This window comes from Oncorhynchus mykiss, chromosome 25 (assembly GCF_057628025.1).
Source record: "Oncorhynchus mykiss isolate SJ-2025 chromosome 25, ASM5762802v1, whole genome shotgun sequence".
Taxonomy (NCBI): domain Eukaryota; kingdom Metazoa; phylum Chordata; class Actinopteri; order Salmoniformes; family Salmonidae; genus Oncorhynchus; species Oncorhynchus mykiss.
This window is the reverse complement of record NC_143046.1, coordinates 48,030,678-48,050,925: the sequence shown is the minus strand read 5'-3', so window position 1 is coordinate 48,050,925 and position 20,248 is coordinate 48,030,678. Positions and strand designations below refer to the sequence as shown.

At 44.1% G+C, this 20,248-nt stretch overlaps 1 protein-coding gene across 6 annotated transcripts in view; it reads right to left on the bottom strand.

Annotated features, from left to right (window-relative positions):
- LOC110505226 (protein Smaug homolog 1) overlaps positions 1–20,248 on the bottom strand; it is an 86,468-nt gene that overhangs the window by 32,493 nt on the left and 33,727 nt on the right. For 4 of the 6 annotated variants that reach the window (XR_005039592.2, XM_036962991.2, XM_036962996.2 and 1 more), the window contains exons 3-4: positions 11,388–11,969; positions 1,416–1,751 (exon numbers count right to left, since the gene is read on the bottom strand). Coding sequence is in view for 5 of the 6 variants with exons in the window: in XM_036962991.2 (XP_036818886.2) it covers positions 1,416–1,751; positions 11,388–11,969 (918 nt within the window). In the remaining variant the exon portion in view is untranslated. The remainder of the gene's footprint in view (positions 1–1,415; positions 1,752–11,387; positions 11,970–20,248) is intronic. The other 2 variants (XM_036962998.2, XM_090220427.1) reach the window with 1 other exon arrangement.

The window sequence follows — 20,248 nt, the reverse complement described above, 5'->3', positions numbered from 1 at the left end:
TTGTGAAAATGCTTCAGCCGGCATCAACTATAAAGCCCCCGACTGATGTTAAGTGATCAGGTCACACACACCATTTATGGAGTGATATTAATTCCAACATACATTTGATCTGAATTCATTCATTTTGAATTTGTATTCATAAATTGAATCAACTTGTCCAACGCAAAGTAAAAAAATATTAAATTAAAATTCAGAATACAAATTCTAAAATGATTAAATTCGGATAACATTTCTGTTGGCACTAATATCACCCCATACACCTTTCCTCACACACACTTTTCTCAAAACCAAATAACCAAACAATTCACACAACTATCCCAATGAAAAACCAACATCGGCTTAAAACGAAAGTTAAGGCTATCACTCAACCAAAACCATAATTTTCATGATGTCACGTACATTTGGCTTCAGGGTTATATGGGGTATATGAACCAGATGTCACTGTATGTCTGTGTCAGGTCCTGAGACTGAGCATGCGACAGGGTCTAAAAGAAAGCCACCCCTGAAAGATGTCATCGGAGACTGACTGGAGCATGTTTGCTTGTGTCCTTTCTGTGCCCCGCCGTTGCTACTGTAGTCAAGACTTATCTGAGCCCTTAACATGAGCAGCAGTGGTGCATAACAACTTAAAATACCATGCGACAGGTGTCTCGTTTCCTGTTGCCACGTTCACTCAAATATGTGCACAGACAAGACATCAGAGATAGGTCTAATAAGTGATAAAACCATAGAATGTGATATTTTGAACTATGTACAAAAAAAATTAAAATAAAATCCACAAAGTACCATTGATGTGACCAATGTTGTGCTTTTCTGTAGGCTACATTCAGAATTGTGTGACAACAGATGGGATGTTCATTTCTATGAAAGGGAAGCTGGGGGAAGGGGTGGCTTGTGAACACCTGGAGAAAAGCAAGTTGCTTGTTTGATCACTACACTATAAATTGAGAATTGATATTCTCCCATAATGTTTTCCAGGAACTCCTTTCAAACCATATGTTTTGTTTGGCCAGTTTTTTTTTTGTTGTTGTGAAAGAACACTCATGACCCCTGGTAACCTCTGGATCAATTGTTGATTGATTGGTTTGGTTGCCCCCCCCCCTCCCTCAATTACACCTCTTCAACATTAACCTCCTCAGACCAGGACAAAAGCTCTGTTGGACTGACACTGCGACTGATATTTAGAAGTTTTAACATTTTAAATCAATGACCAGATCACTACACTACAAATCTAACTGCCAAAAGCAGGGAGGGGGGGGCAGCATTGGTCACCTCAAAACAAACAATCAATGAGGGACATGCTGAAGTGAACACCCTCCACTCCCCTAGTCCCCAGCCCCCATGGCTGCCTCCTCCAGGCTACTCTGTCCACTGTGCCTAAGCTACGCATGAAAGCGGTGGAGTACCGAACTCACCCCTCATGCAGCTGCCCTCCTCGTGGAATGTGCTGCTGCGGTGCAAGCCTCCTCCATCCTCCAGGTGCTCACTGCCGCCGCTGCCCGACGACGCTACGCTGCTCTGAGGGGAGAGGGGAGCGTGTTGAGGGTCGGTGGGGGCCAGCCCCAGCCCTCCTCCTCCTCCTCCCCGGGGACCGCGCAGGTCCTCCTGGGAGATCCAACCATGACCCAGGCCCAGGGCTTGGCCGCCCGACGAGGAGGAGGAACTGGCCAAGGAGCAGCCGCTCATCGGGGGGGTGAGGGACACCGAGCGCTTCAGGGGACTGTGCTGCCCGCCGCCACCGCCGGACAGGACTGCAAGATACACACAAGAGACAGGGGGAGGCCCAGACTGTTAGAAAGGGGCTCAGCGGTCTGTTTACCATGATACTACTACGACAACACACTGTGTTAGCTAGAGAACTAGTAGGGACATATGGACAGATGGGCATGGTGAGGCCCAGACCAGACATGAGCCTTAGCCCCCTGCTCAACTTTGATACTGTAATCAATGTAGTGATGACAACACCCATTCACAATACACGGTTCTCCAGCCAGAAGAAGTAGGCTAGTGGTGATGGAGCTCTAGTTAGAAGTGAAAGCAGCTTTTCAGTCAGAGCGTCTGGATTATGGAACACACAGCCAATCAGTGTGAGAGAGTACAGTACCGTTGCTAGCTTTCAGGAACGCCTGAAAAAGTGGCTAATGGCAAAACAGTCATGTGAACATGAAGACACTTCGACTCAAGATTTCAGATACTGTAGGACCAAGAGACATTTAAACACTGATGTAATATTATAATTACATAGTCTATTGCTGTGTGTGTGTGTGTGTGTGTGTGTGTGTGTGTGTGTGTGTGTGTGTGTATATATATGTGTGAGATATACAGTTGAAGTCGGAAGTTTACATACACCTTACATACATTTAAACTCAGTTTTTCACAATTCCTGACATTTAATCCTAGTAAAAATTCCCTGTCTTAGGTCAGTTAGGATCACCACTTTATTTTAAGAAAGTGAAATGTCAGAATAATAGTAGAGAGAATGATTTATTTCAGCTTTTATTTATTTCATCACATTCCCAGTGGGTCAGAAGTTTACATACACTCAATTAGTATTTGGTAGCATTGCCTTTAAATGGTTTAACTTGGGTCAAACATTACGGTAGCGCGTCCACAAGCTTCCCACAATAAATTGGGTGAATTTTGGCCCATTCCTCCTGACAGAGCTGGTGTAAATGAGTCAGGTTTGTAGGCTTCCTTGCTCGCACACGCTTTTTCAGTTCTGCCCACAAACTTTCTATAAGATTGAGGTCAGGACTTTGTGATGGCCACTCCAATACCTCGACTTTGTTGTCCTTAAGCCATTTTGCCACAACTTTGGAAGTATGCTTTCGGTCATTGTCCATTTGGAAGACCCATTTGAGACTAAGCTTTAACTTCCTGACTGATGTCTTGAGATGTTGCTTCAATATATCTACCTACTTTTCCTGCCTCATGATGCCATCTATTTTGTGAAGTGCACCAGTCCCTCCTGCAGCAAAGCACCCCACAACATGATGCTGCCACCCCCGTGCTTCACGTTTGGGATGGTGTTCTTCGGCTTGGAAGCCTCCCCCTTTTTCCTCCAAACAAAACAATGGTCATTATGTCCAAACAGTTCTATTTTTGTTTCATCAGACCAGAGGACATTTCTCTATGAAACTATGATCTTTGTGCCCATGTGCAGTTGCAAACTGTAGTCTGGCTTTTTTATGGCGGTTTTGGAGCAGTGGCTTCTTCCTTGCTGAGCGGCCTTTCAGGTTATGTCGATATAGGACTTGTTTTACTGTGGATATAGATACATTTGTACCTGTTTCCTCCAGCATCTTCACAAAGCAGATGTCCTAACCGACTTGCCAAAACTATAGTTTGTTAACAATACATTTGTGGATTGGTTGAAAAACTAGTTATAATGACTCCAACCTCAGTGTATGTAAACTTCTGACTTCAACTGTGTGTGTGTGATATATTATATATATATATATATATATATATATATATATATATATATATATATATATATATATATATATATATATATATATATATATATATATATATATATATATATATATATATATATATATATATATATATATATATGAGAGAGAGCGAGAGAAAGATACAAAATGATGTGAAAAACCCTTTCAAATTAGTGGATTCGTTGCTGACAGGTGTACAGTGCCTTGTGAAAGTATTCGGCCCCCTTGAACTTTGCGACCTTTTGCCACATTTCAGGCTTCAAACATAAAGATATAAAACTGTATTTTTTATGAAGAATCAACAACAAGTGGGACACAATCATGAAGTGGAACGACATTTATTGGATATTTCAAACTTTTTTAACAAATCAAAAACTGAAAAATTGTGCGTGCAAAATTATTCAGCCCCTTTACTTTCAGTGCAGCCTTTTTTATAACTTCTCTCTGGAAGTTCAGTGAGGATCTCTGAATGATCCAATGTTGACCTAAATGACTAATGATGATAAATACAATCCACCTGTGTGTAATCAAGTCTCCGTATAAATGCACCTGCACTGTGATAGTCTCAGAGGTCCGTTAAAAGCGCAGAGAGCATCATGAAGAACAAGGAACACACCAGGCAGGTCCGAGATACTGTTGTGTTTAAAGCCGGATTTGGATACAAAAAGATTTCCCAAGCTTTAAACATCCCAAGGAGCACTGTGCAAGCGATAATATTGAAATGGAAGGAGTATCAGACCACTGCAAATCTACCAAGACCTGGCCGTCCCTCTAAACTTTCAGCTCATACAAGGAGAAGACTGATAAGAGATGCAGCCAAGAGGCCCATGATCACTCTGGATGAGATCTACAGCTGAGGTGGGAGACTCTGTCCATAGGACAACAATCAGTCGTATATTGCACAAATCTGGCCTTTATGGAAGAGTGGCAAGAAGAAAGCCATTTCTTAAAGATATCCATAAAAAGTGTCGTTTTAAGTTTGCCACAAGCCACCTGGGAGACACACCAAACATGTGGAAGAAGGTGCTCTGGTCAGATGAAACCAAAATTGAACTTTTTGGCAACAATGCAAAACGTTATGTTTGGCGTAAAAGCAACACAGGTTTTCACCATCCCCACTGGTGGTGGCAGCATCATGGTTTGGGCCTGCTTTTCTTCAGCAGGGACAGGGAAGATGGTTAAAATTGATGGGAAGATGGATGGAGCCAAATACAGGACCATTCTGGAAGAAAACCTGATGGAGTCTGCAAAAGACCTGAGACTGGGACGGAGATTTGTCTTCCAACAAGACAATGATCCAAAACATAAAGCAAAATCTACAATAGAATGGTTCAAAAATAAACATATCCAGGTGTTTAGAATGGCCAAGTCAAAGTCCAGACCTGAATCCAATCGAAAATCTGTGGAAAGAACTGAAAACTGCTGTTCACAAATGCTCTCCATCCAACCTCACTGAGCTCGAGCTGTTTTGCAAGGAGGAATGGGAAAAAATGTCAGTCTCTTGATGTGCAAAACTGATAGAGACATACCCCAAGCGACTTACAGCTGTAATCGCAGCAAAAGGTGGCGCTACAAAGTATTAACTTAAGGGGGCTGAATAATTTTGCACGCCCAATTTTTCAGTTTTTGATTTGTTAAAAAAGTTTGAAATATCCAATAAATTTCGTTCCACTTCATGATTGTGTCCCACTTGTTGTTGATTCTTCACAAAAAAATACAGTTTTATATCTTTATGTTTGAAGCCTGAAATGTGGCAAAAGGTCGCAAAGTTCATGGGGGCCGAATACTTTCGCAAGGCACTATATATATATATATATATATGAGATGATGTACAGGAGAGCACTTTGTGCCGCCCGCCAGTCTCTTTCTCTCCCTATATGCGGCAACACTAACTGTGTTGGCCTGGCTATGTATAGGACTTCACGAGCTGATTTAAAATAGGTTCCCAGCTAACATTACATCCTCCAGTCCCTAAATATTAGCCATTTTCCTTACATACAGACTCTCCACAAAGGCTACCTTACATGGGTAAGGGATGGGGCTAGGGAGGTACAGTGCGGTAAAAGATGGGGAGGAATGATTTTATGTGAAAATTATTATACCAAAAAGGTGAGGACAACAATTAATCTGACAAAACTGAATCCAAACATTACTCTGTTGATTTTACGTGTATTTTACATTTACTGTACTTTTCGCTATATCTGCTATATCTATAACTATATCTGAAAATACTCTGGATACCATGACAAGAATATTCCTGGAAAATGTGACTCGTTTCAGGAAACTAGTCATGTGTCGCACGTCACTACTTCACGAGAGGTATTTGAACACGTATTTGAAAGCTTTTTTTTTTCTGGCAGAAATGCCTTTTGGAACATGTGAACTTTCACGTGCCTTAATAACAAACTTGTAATGCCATTTGTAAATACGGATACAATTATTAACTTACAAGCCTATTTGGCTTAGCCACAGAAAAGTATGCCACCTTTAAATACGAATACAATTATTAACTTACAAGCCTAGTTGGTTTAGCCACAGAAAAAGTCAGAAACCTTCACGCTATCTATAATTGGCTGAGATAATAGATGGGCTGGACATCCCGAGAGATGAGTTGGATTGCAAGACACACACAATGGATTGGTCTGCCATGTAGCATGCTTCTGTCTATAACATGAGCTGCTCAGCGTGAGTAGACAATCCATTCAACTGCAGTTTTTTTGAAAGATATCACGAAGAACTGCAATGAAGAAGTTGATCGAGTTTTGAAATCAGCGGAATGCCCGGTGGAAGCAGAGTATGATAGCTAAGGAAATTCTGGCGTTTAATTGCAAATATGGGGTTGGAGTCGAAAAGAGAAAATACAGAAGGCTGTTGTATAAAATTGATTACATCTTCAAACTAAGGGCAAACATGGCATCCGTGACAGAGAGGGAGAAGCGTTCATCCATGTATACGGGTAAGAGTCTAGCTAGCTACATTTTCAGATCTTACATGTTTCTAATTTTGTCAGAAAATAATTTATTGCAAGTTATAGCGTACAGTTAGCTAGCCAGGTAACGTTAGCCGGCTGACACTTGCTAACGTTACGTGTATAATCTGTGTAGTAACATTATTTGTATCTCAGAAAGCAATTTGCATTAGTAGTTATAGCCTAATGTTAGCTAGCTAGCTAACATTGAACCTAGTTGGTTAACTTTAGTTATCCGTAGATTCATGCATGGTAGTAACATTATGAGTTGGGATTATGGTTCATTTTTTAGCTAGCTAGCTACATGTCTAAACAAGGCGGCACTATGCAAGTAACCATTTCACTGTACTATTTACACCTTCTGTAACCTGGGCATGTGACAAATAAACGTTGACTATATTTGATATAGTGTGTGTTTACCAGAGACAGTAATGCGAAGAACAACATGACCAGCACCAAAGTCAAATTAGGATATAACGTTAGGCCAACGAGTGTCCAAGTTCTAAAATCATGCGGTAGAATGCCCTGCTTTTATTTCGTCACACTCACAAGTTAACATTAACTTAACATTAGCTAGCTAGCTAACAATCTGGAAACTAACAAAAACATTGTTTAGAGAGTTGCTTTTAGTGGCCTGGTTTTCTAGATTGGCATATCCTAAATACATTTTTAAGCGAATGGGCTTGTTGCCAGTTGTCATGCAGCATGTCGTTTTTGTGTTTATACTTTTTCAAAACGGACGAAAATAGAATGTTTGAATAGAAGTAGTATAAACCAGCCTTTAGTCTGAAACTTTTGGTCGTTTAGTACATGGTCTCACATGTGAATCCTTTGAATTTTTAAAATATTTATTTTAACTTTATTTAGCCAGGTAGGCTAGTTGAGAACAAGTTCTCATTTGCAACTGCGACCTAGCCAAGATAAAGCATAGCAATTCGACACATACAACAGAGTTACACATGGAATAAACAAAACATAGTCAATAATACAGTAGAAAAAAAAGTATTTATACAGTGAGCGCAAATGAGGTAAGATAAGGGAGTTATAAGGCAATAAATAGGCCATGGTGGCAAAGTAATTACAATTAAACACTGGATTGGTAGATGTGAGGAAGTAGAATATGCAAGTAGAGATACTGGGGTACAAAGGAGCAAGATAAATAAATCAATCAATATGGGGATGAGGTAGTTGGATGGGCTATATTACAGGTGGGCTGTGTACCGGTGCAGTGATCTGTGAGCTGCTCTGACAGCTGATGCTTAAAGCTAGTGAAGGAGATATGAGTCTCAAGCTTCAGTGATTTTTGCAGTTCGTTCCAGTCATTGGCAGCAGAGAACTGGAAGGACAGGCGGAATTGGCTTTGGGGGTGACCAGTGAGATATACCTGCTGGAGCGCGTGCTACGAGTGGGTGCTGCTATGGTGACCAGTGAGCTGAGATAAGGCGGGGCTTTACCTAGCAGAGACTTGTAGATGACCTGGAGCCAGTGGGTTTGGCAACGAGTATGAAGTGAGGGCCAGCCAACGAGAGTGTACAGGTCGCAGCATGGCACTGTGATAGACTGCATCTAATTTGTTGAGTAGAGTGTTGGAGGCTATTTTATAAATTACATCGCCGAAGTCGAGGATCGGTAGGATGGTCAGTTTAACGAAGGTATGTTTGGCAGCATGAGTGAAGGATGCTTTGATGCGAAATAGGAAGCCAATTCTAGATTTCATTTCGGATTGGAGATGCTTAATGTGAGTCTGGAAGGAGAGTTTACAGTCTAACAAGGCCTATATCTGTTCCTGGTTCTAAATTTGAAAAGGGGCATGCTTATTTAAGATGGTGAGGAGGGCATTTTTAAAGAATGACCAGGCATCCTCTACTGACAGGATGAGGTCAATATCCTTCCAGGATACCCGGGACAGTTTGATTAGAAAGGCCTGCTCGCAGAAGTCTTTTAGGGAGCGTAAGACAATGATGAGGGGTGGTCGTGTGCCCGTGTTTACGGATTTGGGGTTGTCCCTGGTGGGTTCATTGATCATTTGTGTGAGATTGAGGGCATCAAGCTTAGATCGTAGGATGGCCGGGGTGTTAAGCAAGTCCCAGTTTAGGTCACCTAGCAGCATGAGCTCTGAAGATGGATGGGGGGGAAATCAGTTCACATATGGTGTCCAGGGCACAGCTGGGGGCAGAGGGTGGTCTATAGCAAGCGGCAACAGAGAGAGACTTGTTTCTGGAAAGATGGATTTTTAAAAGTAGAAATTCGCATTGTTTAGGCACAGACCTGGATAGTATGACAGAACTCTGCAGGCTCTCTCTCTGTAGTAGATTGCAACACCGCCCCCTTTGGCAGATCTATCTTGTTGGAAAATGTTATAGTTAGGGATGGAAATGTCAGGGTTTTTGGTAGTCTTCCTGAGCCAGGATTCAGACACGGCTAGGGCATCCGGGTTGGCAGAGTGTGCAAGGGCAGTGAATAAAACAAACGTAGGGAGGAGGCTTCTAATGTTAACATGCAACAGGCTTTTACGGTTACAGAAGTCAACAAAAGATGGCGCCTGGGAAATGGGAGTGGAGCTAATGGGCTTCCATCAGTCAGGATGTGGCCCAGAAGTTAATTGACAGCATGCCAGGGCGGATTGCAGAGGTCTTGAAAAAGAAGGGTCAACACTGCAAATATTGACTCTTTGCATCAACTTCATGTAATTGTCAATAAAAGCCTTTGACACTTATGAAATGCTTGTAATTATACTTCAGTATTCCATAGTAACATCTGACAAAAATATCTAAAGACACTGAGGCAGCAGACTTTGTGAAAATTTATATTTGTGTCATTCTCAAAACTTTTGGCCACGACTGTACATACTAACATACGTATGAACGTATGGAGACAGATCCATAGTCCCTCCCACCCAATTTCATTGTGGGGGAAGAATCATTTTTGGGGTCCAGTCTCCAAATTAGGGAGTATTTCTAGTCAAACTTTCAAGCTTAAAAGCACCTATCTAACTAGGCAAGTCAGTTAACAAATTCTTATTTACAATGGCAGCCTACCCTGGCCAAACACTCCCCTAACCTGGACAACGCTGGGCCAATTGTGCGCTGCCCCATGGGATACAGCCCAGGATCAAACCAGGGTCTGTAGTGACGCCTCTAGCTGCAGTGCCTTAGACCACTTCGCCACTCGGGAGCCGCAAAAATACTTATCAGATCTAGATGGGGATTCCTAAACACTTCTTGGGTTGTCTAGAACAGTCCAATGACTTCACTGGTTGAAATGGTTGAATATAAAATCAAACTAGAGAAAATTACTTAATGTGGGTATGAGCTAAAATTCTTTCTAACCTAACCACTTTGGCTGACAGTAAATGTACTTGCGTTGGGGTGAGGATTACTAGGGCCAAGTTCAGTAAGCAAACGTTGTGGATTGTTGCAAATAGAAATGTCATGAATAGAGCGGACATGATTCTACATATCAGGCATGTTTGTTGTACGTGAGATATCTCTATCTGAACGTTCTACAAAGTTCTGCCCAACCCAAATTGTTTTCAGCAATTTAGACATCCTGGCTGATTGGCTGGCTAATCCCACAGGGACCTACCATTGGCTAAAAGAAGGGCAACTTTAGGTTAGAGTTGTGAAATCGTTCCTTTGTGCGATGGACATACTGCTGAAACTCCCAAGCCTAGTCAAAAATAAAAGAGGATCTTGTGCTTGGCCCAGAGCTTTAAATGTGTCCTTATTTATATCCTCAGCTGTCTCCTTCATTGAAAAAAAAAAATACCAATGCATTCTTTGGCTGGAAATAACCTGCTCTAACCACAGATATGTTCAATCTGACTGGCTTTGGGGTGCTGGAGCACAGTAGGGCCTACACACCCACCTACCGCTTTAGACTTCCACACAGCGGGCAGAAATTTTTCTTTCCTTTGTCAGAGGTGGCTACTGGCTGGCTGGGTTGGTTTGTTTGGAGTCTGTTTACCTATGTGACGGCCTGACCTCATCTAGAATGTTCTCGTACTAAAAATCTAATCAAATTTGATTTTGTCATGTGCTTAGTAAACAATAGGTGTAGACTAACGCAGAGAGAAAAAGTTGTCGAAAAAGAATAACATGAGAAGCTAGGGAAGAATAACCTGGATGATGACAGATAATGGCACCTTCAGACCTATAGTATTGGGTTAGGGTCAGGCTTGGGTTTAAGTCCTATTAGAAATCGTTGCAGATAGAAATATCACAAATAGAGCTGACACGATTCCTTATTCTCCATATCAGAGAGGCATGATATTTCTATCTGAACATTCATTCAAATACTTCAGAAGTCACAAAACTGCAAAACCCGGCCACCTGGCACTCCAGACAGGATAAAGAAAAAACAAAGAGTATTAGAAATATTTCAAATAGTATTTTAGCCCAGGTCTGGTCAAACGGGAAGACCCTTTATTTGAAACGGTTGCTAATACACTAAAGAGGTGTAAAATGTCATTGTAAATCCCACTAAACTATAATTTCAAACAGTCCAGAGGTGAGTTAAATCCCTTTAATAAAGACCACCTTCTTGTCAGTAGCATTCAGGAACCCTGATTAAGCACATGCAACTGCTGAGCATGCTGGCTGCTAAGAGTGTGAGTCTTCAAATACAAAAACAACCATAAGTGGTGGAGAAGGCCACGGCTCGACACGGCTTCCTTTCCTCGTCTCCTTTCATTCACCAAAATTGACGGTGAAAAGCCTGGGTAGCTTTTCAAACTTAACGACTTGCTCTTTGCAGGATAAGCCAGATTACTACTGTAATGCAAACAGGGTGTAAACAGGGCTTTATGAATTCAATTTGATTGATTGATTGGACTGCTTTCAGATCAGTGCTGATCCAGAAAGAACGTAAACCAGGAGAAGACACGAGGAAAGGAAGCTATGTCAGACTTTTGGGACGTAACCTACAAAAAGCAGGAAATCGAAAAATAAAGAGCCACTCACTGCTGCCGCCTGTGCCAACCGTGTTGATACTCCCAGGCACCGAGGAGGATGGGTAGAGTGCCAGGTGCCCGCCATTCTCACACCCTCCATGCCCCTGCTGCTGTTGGTACCAACCACTGCCCAATCCCGAGTCCCTGGACCCCTGCCAGCCGTTGAGCCTATCATCCGAGCCGTAGCGCTGGTGGTGGTACAGCTGACCCAGGTGGCTCCCTGAGGAACTCCAACTGGACCCCGACAAGGAGTGTGTCGAGGGGGGCGTCTGATGGAGTGAGGCCGAGGCGGGGGGTGGCCGTTCCAACGAGTCACCCCGGGCAGCGGCGCGCTCCTCCAGATGGTTGAGCCAGAGGGCGAGGGCGGCGCGGTCGTCCAGCGAGGTGGCCGGGTGGATGAGGGCGTAGGAGAGGAGCTGCCGTGACTCTTCGAGGTGGCGGCCATGGTCGATGGTGTGCGCCAGGATGCGGGGGAGGAGGCGCATGTACTCGCCCTTGGCTTCGACGTTGCCCGGCTTGAGCAGGGGCAGGTGGGTGAGGACCAGGGAGATGACACGCTCCTTGGGCTCGCCCTGCCACTGGCTGATCACCACTGGGGGAGGAAGAGAGGAGGGGAGTGGAGAGAAAAAAAAGAGAGAGGAAGGGTTAGTACAAAAATCTACAGTACAACATAACCGTGGCTTATTCAGGATGGTGCAACACTTTGCATTTTGCAGATAGCAATGTGTGTGAGGCGATCCCTTATCCAGCAAGTCAGAACATCAATTCTGTTCCACACAATATCTTTCGTTAGAAATGTTCTGTAATTGCCTTCGCACTGGGCTGAGTGAAGCCTGGGATAGACCCATGGTGTTTGTATTAGCTTGTTCTCTCTAAGGAAAGAGGCAGGGTGGATTTGGCCTTCGGTTCGACAGAACTCCAGGCAAAGCCACTCTCTCTTCACATTCCAACAGATTCTCAACTTATCCCCAACATATTATGGGAGCTGGAAGAAAACTAAGTACTTCAGGTATTCCCAAACAATTATGTTGTGGGAGCTCTTGCTTGTAGGAAATCCAGATGCCTTCCCCACCCTTAAACAGGACTTGACAGGAACATAAAATAATCAATAACCTGTTTACAAGCACACATGGTGGTGGGCAGACGGAGAAAGCAAGGGGTGGATGGAAGAACGAGGCGATAAAGGACAAGATCGATTACGAGGTGTCGCTTTTTATTTTCCTCTTTTGTTAAAATCGCCACGTTCAAATTCTTTAAAAGTGCATCCCCTCCTTCCTCTAAGTAATCACGGGTTAGAAATGAATGGACAGGTGAAAGCCATGTGGAGTTCACTTGTCCAATCATGCCTAAATCAGTGATAACATCAAGGAAGAATGGACAATAAAAGGAATATCTAGAAGTGTAGAGTGGGTGGGTAGGTAGTTAGTTGAGCCCTAGGCAGTGTGGTTGCTATACCTATCCTGTGAGGTCGTGGAGCCTATTGTTGTCTCAGCACTGCAGCCGTGAGAAGCATGCGTCTCAGAAACATTGCGTCATTCCTATCAGATTGGGACAGAGGCTATACATACGTCCGGGTCGAAGCTGTGGGGCTCAGGCCTGACCGCCACCGAGAATAGAGGAGACTGTATTGTAAGAGTAGAGGATACTGCAGTCAGCCCAGGGGTTAACTTCCTGTTTAGGGATCGGGATGTGTGCATGTTTGTGTGACCCTTTACGTCATTGGTCAAACATAACAGGCCGGGCAGATGTAGGCTACTGTAGTCCTCATCTCTAATTCTGATACATGACGAGAGGGAATAGATAAATACTAAATATATCTAAATAATAAATGATAGAATAATACTACAGTATTATCCAGAGGTCACAGCTTTGTCACAGAAACAAAGGTTCTGTCCCAAATGGCACTCTATTCCCTATATAGTGTATTACTTTTGACTAGGGCCCATAGGTCAAAAGTAGAGCACTATATAGGGAGTAGGGTGCCATTTGGGACACGTCCTGAGTACAGAGGCTTGTTTAGGAACGAGGCAAGGCTAACTCCTTGTTTAGAAAGCACACAGATGTCACCTAATGGGGACCACAGGCGGGCGGCTCTGTGACTGGCCTATGTTTAAGTGTCCCCTTCAGTAGCTAGGGCTTTTTTTTGGCACTGCCATTTTTAAAGTTCACGCGCCCTGACGGCAAGAGAGAGAGGAGGTAGAAAGGGAGAGAGAAGGAAGAAGACAGAGGGAAAGAGGAGAAAGGGAGGCAGTGTATGGAAAGGAGAGTGTGCGAGAGAAAAAGAGGGCAACAAAATAGTGGGAAAGAGAGAGGGAGTGAGCGTGAGAGGACGATGTGATCTTTTCAATCAGAACACATGTACGCTACAACCATGCCCAGGGATAAAACACTCAAACCTGATTCTACACTGCTTGCTTCAGGACCAAGTAAAGATGATATTTATTTTTGATTTATTTTTATTTCACCAGGCTAGTTGAGAACAAGTTCTCATTTACAACTGCGACCTGGCCAAGATAAAGCATAGCAGTGTGAACAGACAACAGAGTTACACATGGAGTAAACAATAAACAAGTCAATAACACAGTAGAAAAAAAGAAAAAAAAGAGTCGATATACATTGTGTGCAAAAGGCATGAGGAGGTAGGCGGATAATTACAATTTAGCAGATAACACTGGAGTGATAAATGATCAGAAGGTCATGTGCAGGTAGAGATACTGGCATGCAAAAGAGCAGAAAAGTACATAAATAAAAACAGTATGGGGATGAGGTAGGTAAATTGGGTGGGCTATTTACCGATGTACTATGTACAGCTGCAGCGATCGGTTAGCTGCTCAGATAGCAGATGTTTAAAGTTGGTGAGGGAGATAAAAGTCTCCAACTTCCAACGATTTTTGCAATTCGTTCCAGTCGCAGGCAGCAGAGAACTGGAAGGAAAGGCGGCCAAATTAGGTATTGGCTTTAGGGATGATCAGTGAGATACACCTGCTGGAGCGCGTGCTACGGGTGGGTGTTGCCATCGTGACCAGTGAACTGAGATAAGGCGGAGCTTTACCTAGCATGGACTTGTAGATGACCTGAAGCCAGTAGGTCTGGCGATGAATATGTAGCAAGGGGGGCAACAGTGAACCTGACACAATGCTGTAAAGCTAGAGAGACTTCCTTAGTTGGAAATCTAGTGGAATTTATAGTTTGTTTTATCTAGACTAGAGCATACAAGTCGCAGTGGTGGGTGGTATAAGGTGCTTTAGTAACAAATGGATGGCACTGTGATAAACTGCATCCAGTTAGCTGAGTAGAGTATTGGAAGCTATTTTGTAGATGACATCGCCGAAGTCGAGGATCGGTAGGATAGTCAGTTTTACTAGGGTAAGTTTGGCGGCGTGAGTGAAGGAGGCTTTGATGCGAAATAGAAAGCTGATTCTAGATTTGATTTTGGATTGGAGATGTTTGATATAAGTCTGGAAGGAGAGCTTACAGTCTAGCCAGACACCTAGGTACTTATAGATGTCCACATATTCTAGGTCGGAACCATCCATATTCTAGGTCGGAACCAACCAATTGGTGATGCTAGTCAGGCGTGTGGATGTATTCAAGACCATCTACAGTATCTGCAAGTGTCAACAAAAGGGCAGGGGGCGGCAAGTAGTCTAGTGGTTAGAGTGTTGGACTAGTAACCGAAAGGTCAAATCCCGCGCTGCCATGGTAAAAATCTGTCGTTCTGCCCCTGAACAAGCAGCTACGGTAGGCCGTCATTGTAAATAATAATTTGTTCTGAACTGACTTGCCTAGTTAAATAAAAGGTTACATTTTAAAAAATATATAAATAACCAGGGAATGAGAAGATGTAGGTGTATTTTCCCATAGAGTGGTGCCCCAGTGCTGTACCTACTGCCTATGGCTGGACTAAAAGCCCGGTTTATCTCGTAATTAAGTCCTCATGACCCCCTGTAATGCCCCTCACTTGAGTGCGCACTTGACTTGGCCTGAGCTCCCCCTCTCCCTTTTTGCTTTCACTATCCACTGACTCTCCAATCCTACGGTTGCTCTATCAGTCTACTATGCTCCTCCACTCCCTCTCTTTTCATCCTTCTTTACTTGGCCTTCCTCTCCCTCCACCTTCCCTTTCTCATCCACTCCCCCCTCTCTCACTTTCTCTCTCTCTCTAAGGGGTTAGTTGTGCATGAGAGCAGCAGGCAGCTAACACAATAGTCTACTCATCTCTGGGATTCTCACTTCCTCACTCCCCCCTCTCCCCCTTCACTTCCTCCCTGCATTCACATACAGATGACATCCAAAAACAGCTTGAGACCACAAGTCTTCCTCCGTCTAAGTGTCACTTTTATTAATCTATTCCTTGCCTGTCTGGGAAGAAGAGCGACATTGATCACACTTTATTGAAATGGGATTATGTTACGTGCATCTTTGAACGGGTATCCATTCATCTTGTGCTGTGAGACACACACACAATCAACAATGTAGAATACAAAAGTCCTGAGTGCGCTCGCACACTCTCCTCGTCTCCTCTCCTGCATCTACACTGATCTGAAAACACAGGACAGGTGAAAAGCAATATGGAAACCTCCCTCTGGGAATTTTCATACACATCATCATTACAGCTACAGTACAAAGGTAAGAAGACGAGACTCAAATACCACTAGAGATGCACCCCCGGGGGTTGGAAAGAACAAGAGTCAACAACAGCTGGACGAGTCTCAGTGGATGAGAACGCTTCCTTTACAAAAGAGGGGGAAATAAGGAGAAAGAGAAACCTGCCCACATTGCCTGTCAAGAGGTCAGTTTACAGCATTCAGAGGTCAAAGTGTGGTCACTAGGCTAGGGAAACAAGCCACGAGTGAACCCAGAGGAATGCAAACAAGGAGGGAGAGTTTTGAAGTCTGTGGCAGACTTCTCTTCTGCTTTCCTCCTCACTCTATCCCCACCCTCGCTGACCCCTCAGGGTAGTGTTAACCTCATCCAAGTCCAGCAGAAAAAGGGAGAGAGAAGAAAAAATAAATTAGAAAGCAGAACAGACACTGTTGAGGGGCTTTAGAAGTAGAAAGGAAACAGTGAGATGCTGCTCCTTACCTCCCCTCACTGGACCTGAGTCAGTCATCACTCCCTCAGTCTCTCCCATTCCTAGTAATTTTTGTCTCTCCCGCTGAAAGATGTCAGTCTCTGAGTTTCTCACTCTCTAATAGCTCCCTCTGTCCTTCCCAACCTAACTCTGAGGGTATGGTGACTGGCCTTAACAGAGGGAGAGGTAATTTCTGGGAATGTGTGGATCACATTCACAGTATCTCCAAGCCCCCCCGTTCAGTCAGCCGGACTTGGGCCTGTTCTCTCAACTAGACAATGCAGTGTTGCCTGATGAACTCCACGTGGCACCCCGGCCCAGCAAACAAAACACTTTTTCCGCTGTCGCAGAGGGTGTGGCTTTCTAAAATTCCTGCCATTGGGCCATATTTGGTTTCTTTCTCTTCAGAAAGAAACCACATTTTCTCCCCAAAATACGATAAAAGAATTGTAATACAAAAATGATGCTAAATGAACATAGGGGAAACACTGGGAACAGGGTGTCATTTGGACCAGTAGCCATGGCACTCATCAAAAAGGGTGCGTCCTTCGCTCAGTGTATAAATAAAGCCGTGTTTTCCCACTTGGGTCACTTTGCAGAGGCATGTGGTTCTCGCACTTCCTGAGCTCAGCCCAACTGTCTCCCTGCAAGTCTGGTGCCACAAACCCCACGGATGATACAGAAGAGACAGTTATCAACCATAGAAATAAAAATCAGGGTTAGAGGTTCCAAGCTCTTTCTTTGGATTAGATTCCTATGAAACCAAGCTCTCATACAGGTCACCACAGGAAGGAAAAGGTTTGTCATCACCACCAACACCGTAGATCATTTTACTTGCCGGCAGAGTAGAAATGACAAAGAGACAGACAACTCTAAACAAAATAGACTCTTCAAGCCCACTCCAAAATAAATGGATGCCTATAGATAGGGAGGTCTCTGTTTTTAGAAGGATTACAAAAATGAACTTAGGAGTTTTCAAATGGTCGTCATGGCAGTGGTAAGCCAGGTTTTAGGCTAGGCTACGTCACAACAAAACAAAAAAAACATCCCGCACTGTATGTCAGTCTGACCTGGCTTCACCATCACATGGTCCAATTTCGCTCAAGCTGCCTGAGCTGTGGCAAATGACACATCTTGCAGTGGTTGGCTGTCCTTCATAGACAAGCCACAGCTTTGGTTTGTGAACTCACACAGAGACAGACACAGGGCACACACATAGACACAGGGAGAGGTATAACGTCGAGAGAGAGAGAGGTGGTCACTGGGTCCATGCCAAACCCATTACATAGCCAACTAACTGTTCACAGGAAGTGTCCCCTTTGAATTAAATCAAACTTTGAGACATCAAATGACAGAGGGTTGGATGCAAATCCAGCAGCTCGAGAAGCATAACTTCCGTACAGATACAAGACAGACAACAACTTCTTCATCTTTTGTCCATCCAGGTGTAGGAATTATGTCGAGTCCCCGTGGAAAATTAGTTACACAAGTGATTTTTATAATTGGCTGAGATGACACACACACACACACACACACACACACACACACACACACACACAGGGAGAGACTGTCAGACACATGATTCCCCTTGTTCTAAAAATAGTTCTGGTCAACATCACACACAGTCCCAACAACGCCGGGCGGGAGAGAGATAACACCCTATTTATACGAGACCAGAAGAGCACATCAACCCAGCCAGCCACCACACATTGCGTGCACACCAAACACTCCATACGGCCCCCAAAAATGCCATTATTAGCCCGCCACTCCCCCACCACAATGCTTTGGGCCACCATCCACCCAGCGCTGCCTGTTTTCCGTCTGAAGTTTACCTTATGGCTGAGTTTAGAGACAGGTTTATGGGGCCTAACCCTACTGTCCTGTATTTATCCTGTCAGCAAAACAAACAGGTCCCGGGGCCCTCTCCGTGCCCGCCGCGCTACCGGGGGCATTTTTAGAGTGTTGAGTCAATAGGGGGCGACTTGTTCCATTCAACACAGCGTATTCCTGTAACATTTGCCTTCACAACGTGAGGTTTAGCCTTTAGCCGCAGTTACACTACATGGCCAAAAGTATATGGACAAACCTTCAAATTAATGGATTCTGCTTTTTTCAGCCACACCCATTGCTGACAGGTGTATAAAACTGAGCACACCACCAGGCAATCTCCACAGACAAACATAAGTAACAGAATGGCCCGTACCGAAGAGCTCAGTGACTTTCAACGTGGCACTGTCATAGGATGCCACTTTTACAACTCTGGGATTCTCACTTCCTCCCTCCCTCCTCTCCCCCTTCACTTCCTCCCTGTATTCACATATAGATGACATCCAAAAACAGCTTGAGACCACAAGTCTTCCTCCCTCTAAGTGTCACTTTTATTCATCTATTCCTTGCCTGTTCGGGAAGAAGAGCGACATTGATCACACTTTATTGAAATGGGATTATGTTACGTGCATCTTTGAACGGGTATCCATTCATCTTGTGCTGTGAGACACACACACAATCAACAATGTACAATACAAAAGTCCTGAGTGAGCTCGCACGCTCACATACTCTCCTCGTCTCCTCTCCTGCATCTACACTGATCTGAAAACACAGGACAGGTGAAAAGCAATATGGAAACCGCCCTCTGGGAATTTGCTTACACATCATCGTTACAGCTACAGTACAAAGGTAAGAAGACGAGACTCAAATACCACTAGAGATGCACCCCCGGGGGTTGGAAAGAACAAGAGTCAACAACAGCTGGACGGGTCTCAGTTTAGCCTTTAGCCGCAGTTACACTACATGGCCAAAAGTATATGGACAAACTTTCATATTAATGGATTCTTCTTTTTCAGCCACACCCGTTGCTGACAGGTGTATAAAATAGAGCACACCACCAGGCAATCTCCATAGACAAACATTTGTAGCAGAATGGCCCGTACCGAAGAGCTTAGTGACTTTCAACGTGGCACTGTCATAGAATGTCACTTTTCTAACAAGTCAGTTCGTCAGATTTTTGCCCTGCTAGAGCTGCCCCGGGTCAACTGTAAGTGCGGTTATTGTGAAGTGGAAATGTCTAGGACTAACAACAGCTCAACCGCAAAGTGGTAGGCCACACAAGCTCACAGAACGGGACCGCCGAGTGCTGAAGGATGTAAAAATCGTCTGTCCTCGGTTGCAACACTCACTACAGAGTTCCAAACTGCCTCTGGAAGCAACATCGGGAAAGAACAGTTTGTCTGGAGCTTCATGAAATTAGTTTCCATGGCCGAGCAGCCGTACACAAGCCTAAGACCACCATGCGCAACGCCAACTGTCGGCTGGAGTGGTGTAAAGCTCACCACAATTGGACTCTGGAGCAGCTATCTGGAGAGATGTATCATGCTTCACCATCTGGGTTTGGCGGATGCCAGGAGAACGCAACCTGCCCCAATGCATAGTGCCAACTGCAAAGTTTAGTGCAGGAGGAATAATGGTCTGGGGCTGTTTTTCATAGTTCGGGCTAGGCCTTTCAGTTCCAATGATGGGAAATCTTAATGCTACAGCATACAATGACATTGTAAATTATTCTACGCTTCCAACTTTGTGGCAATAGTTTGAAGAAAGCCCTTTCCTGTTTCAGCATGACAATGCCCCCGTGCACAAAGCGAGGTCCATACAAAAATGGTTTGTTTCGAGATCGGTGTGGAAGAACTTGACTGGCTTGCACAGAGCCCTGACCTCAACCCAATCAAACACCTTTGGGATGATTTGGAACGCCGACTGCGAGCCAGGCCTAAACGCCCAACATCAGTGGCCAACATCACTAA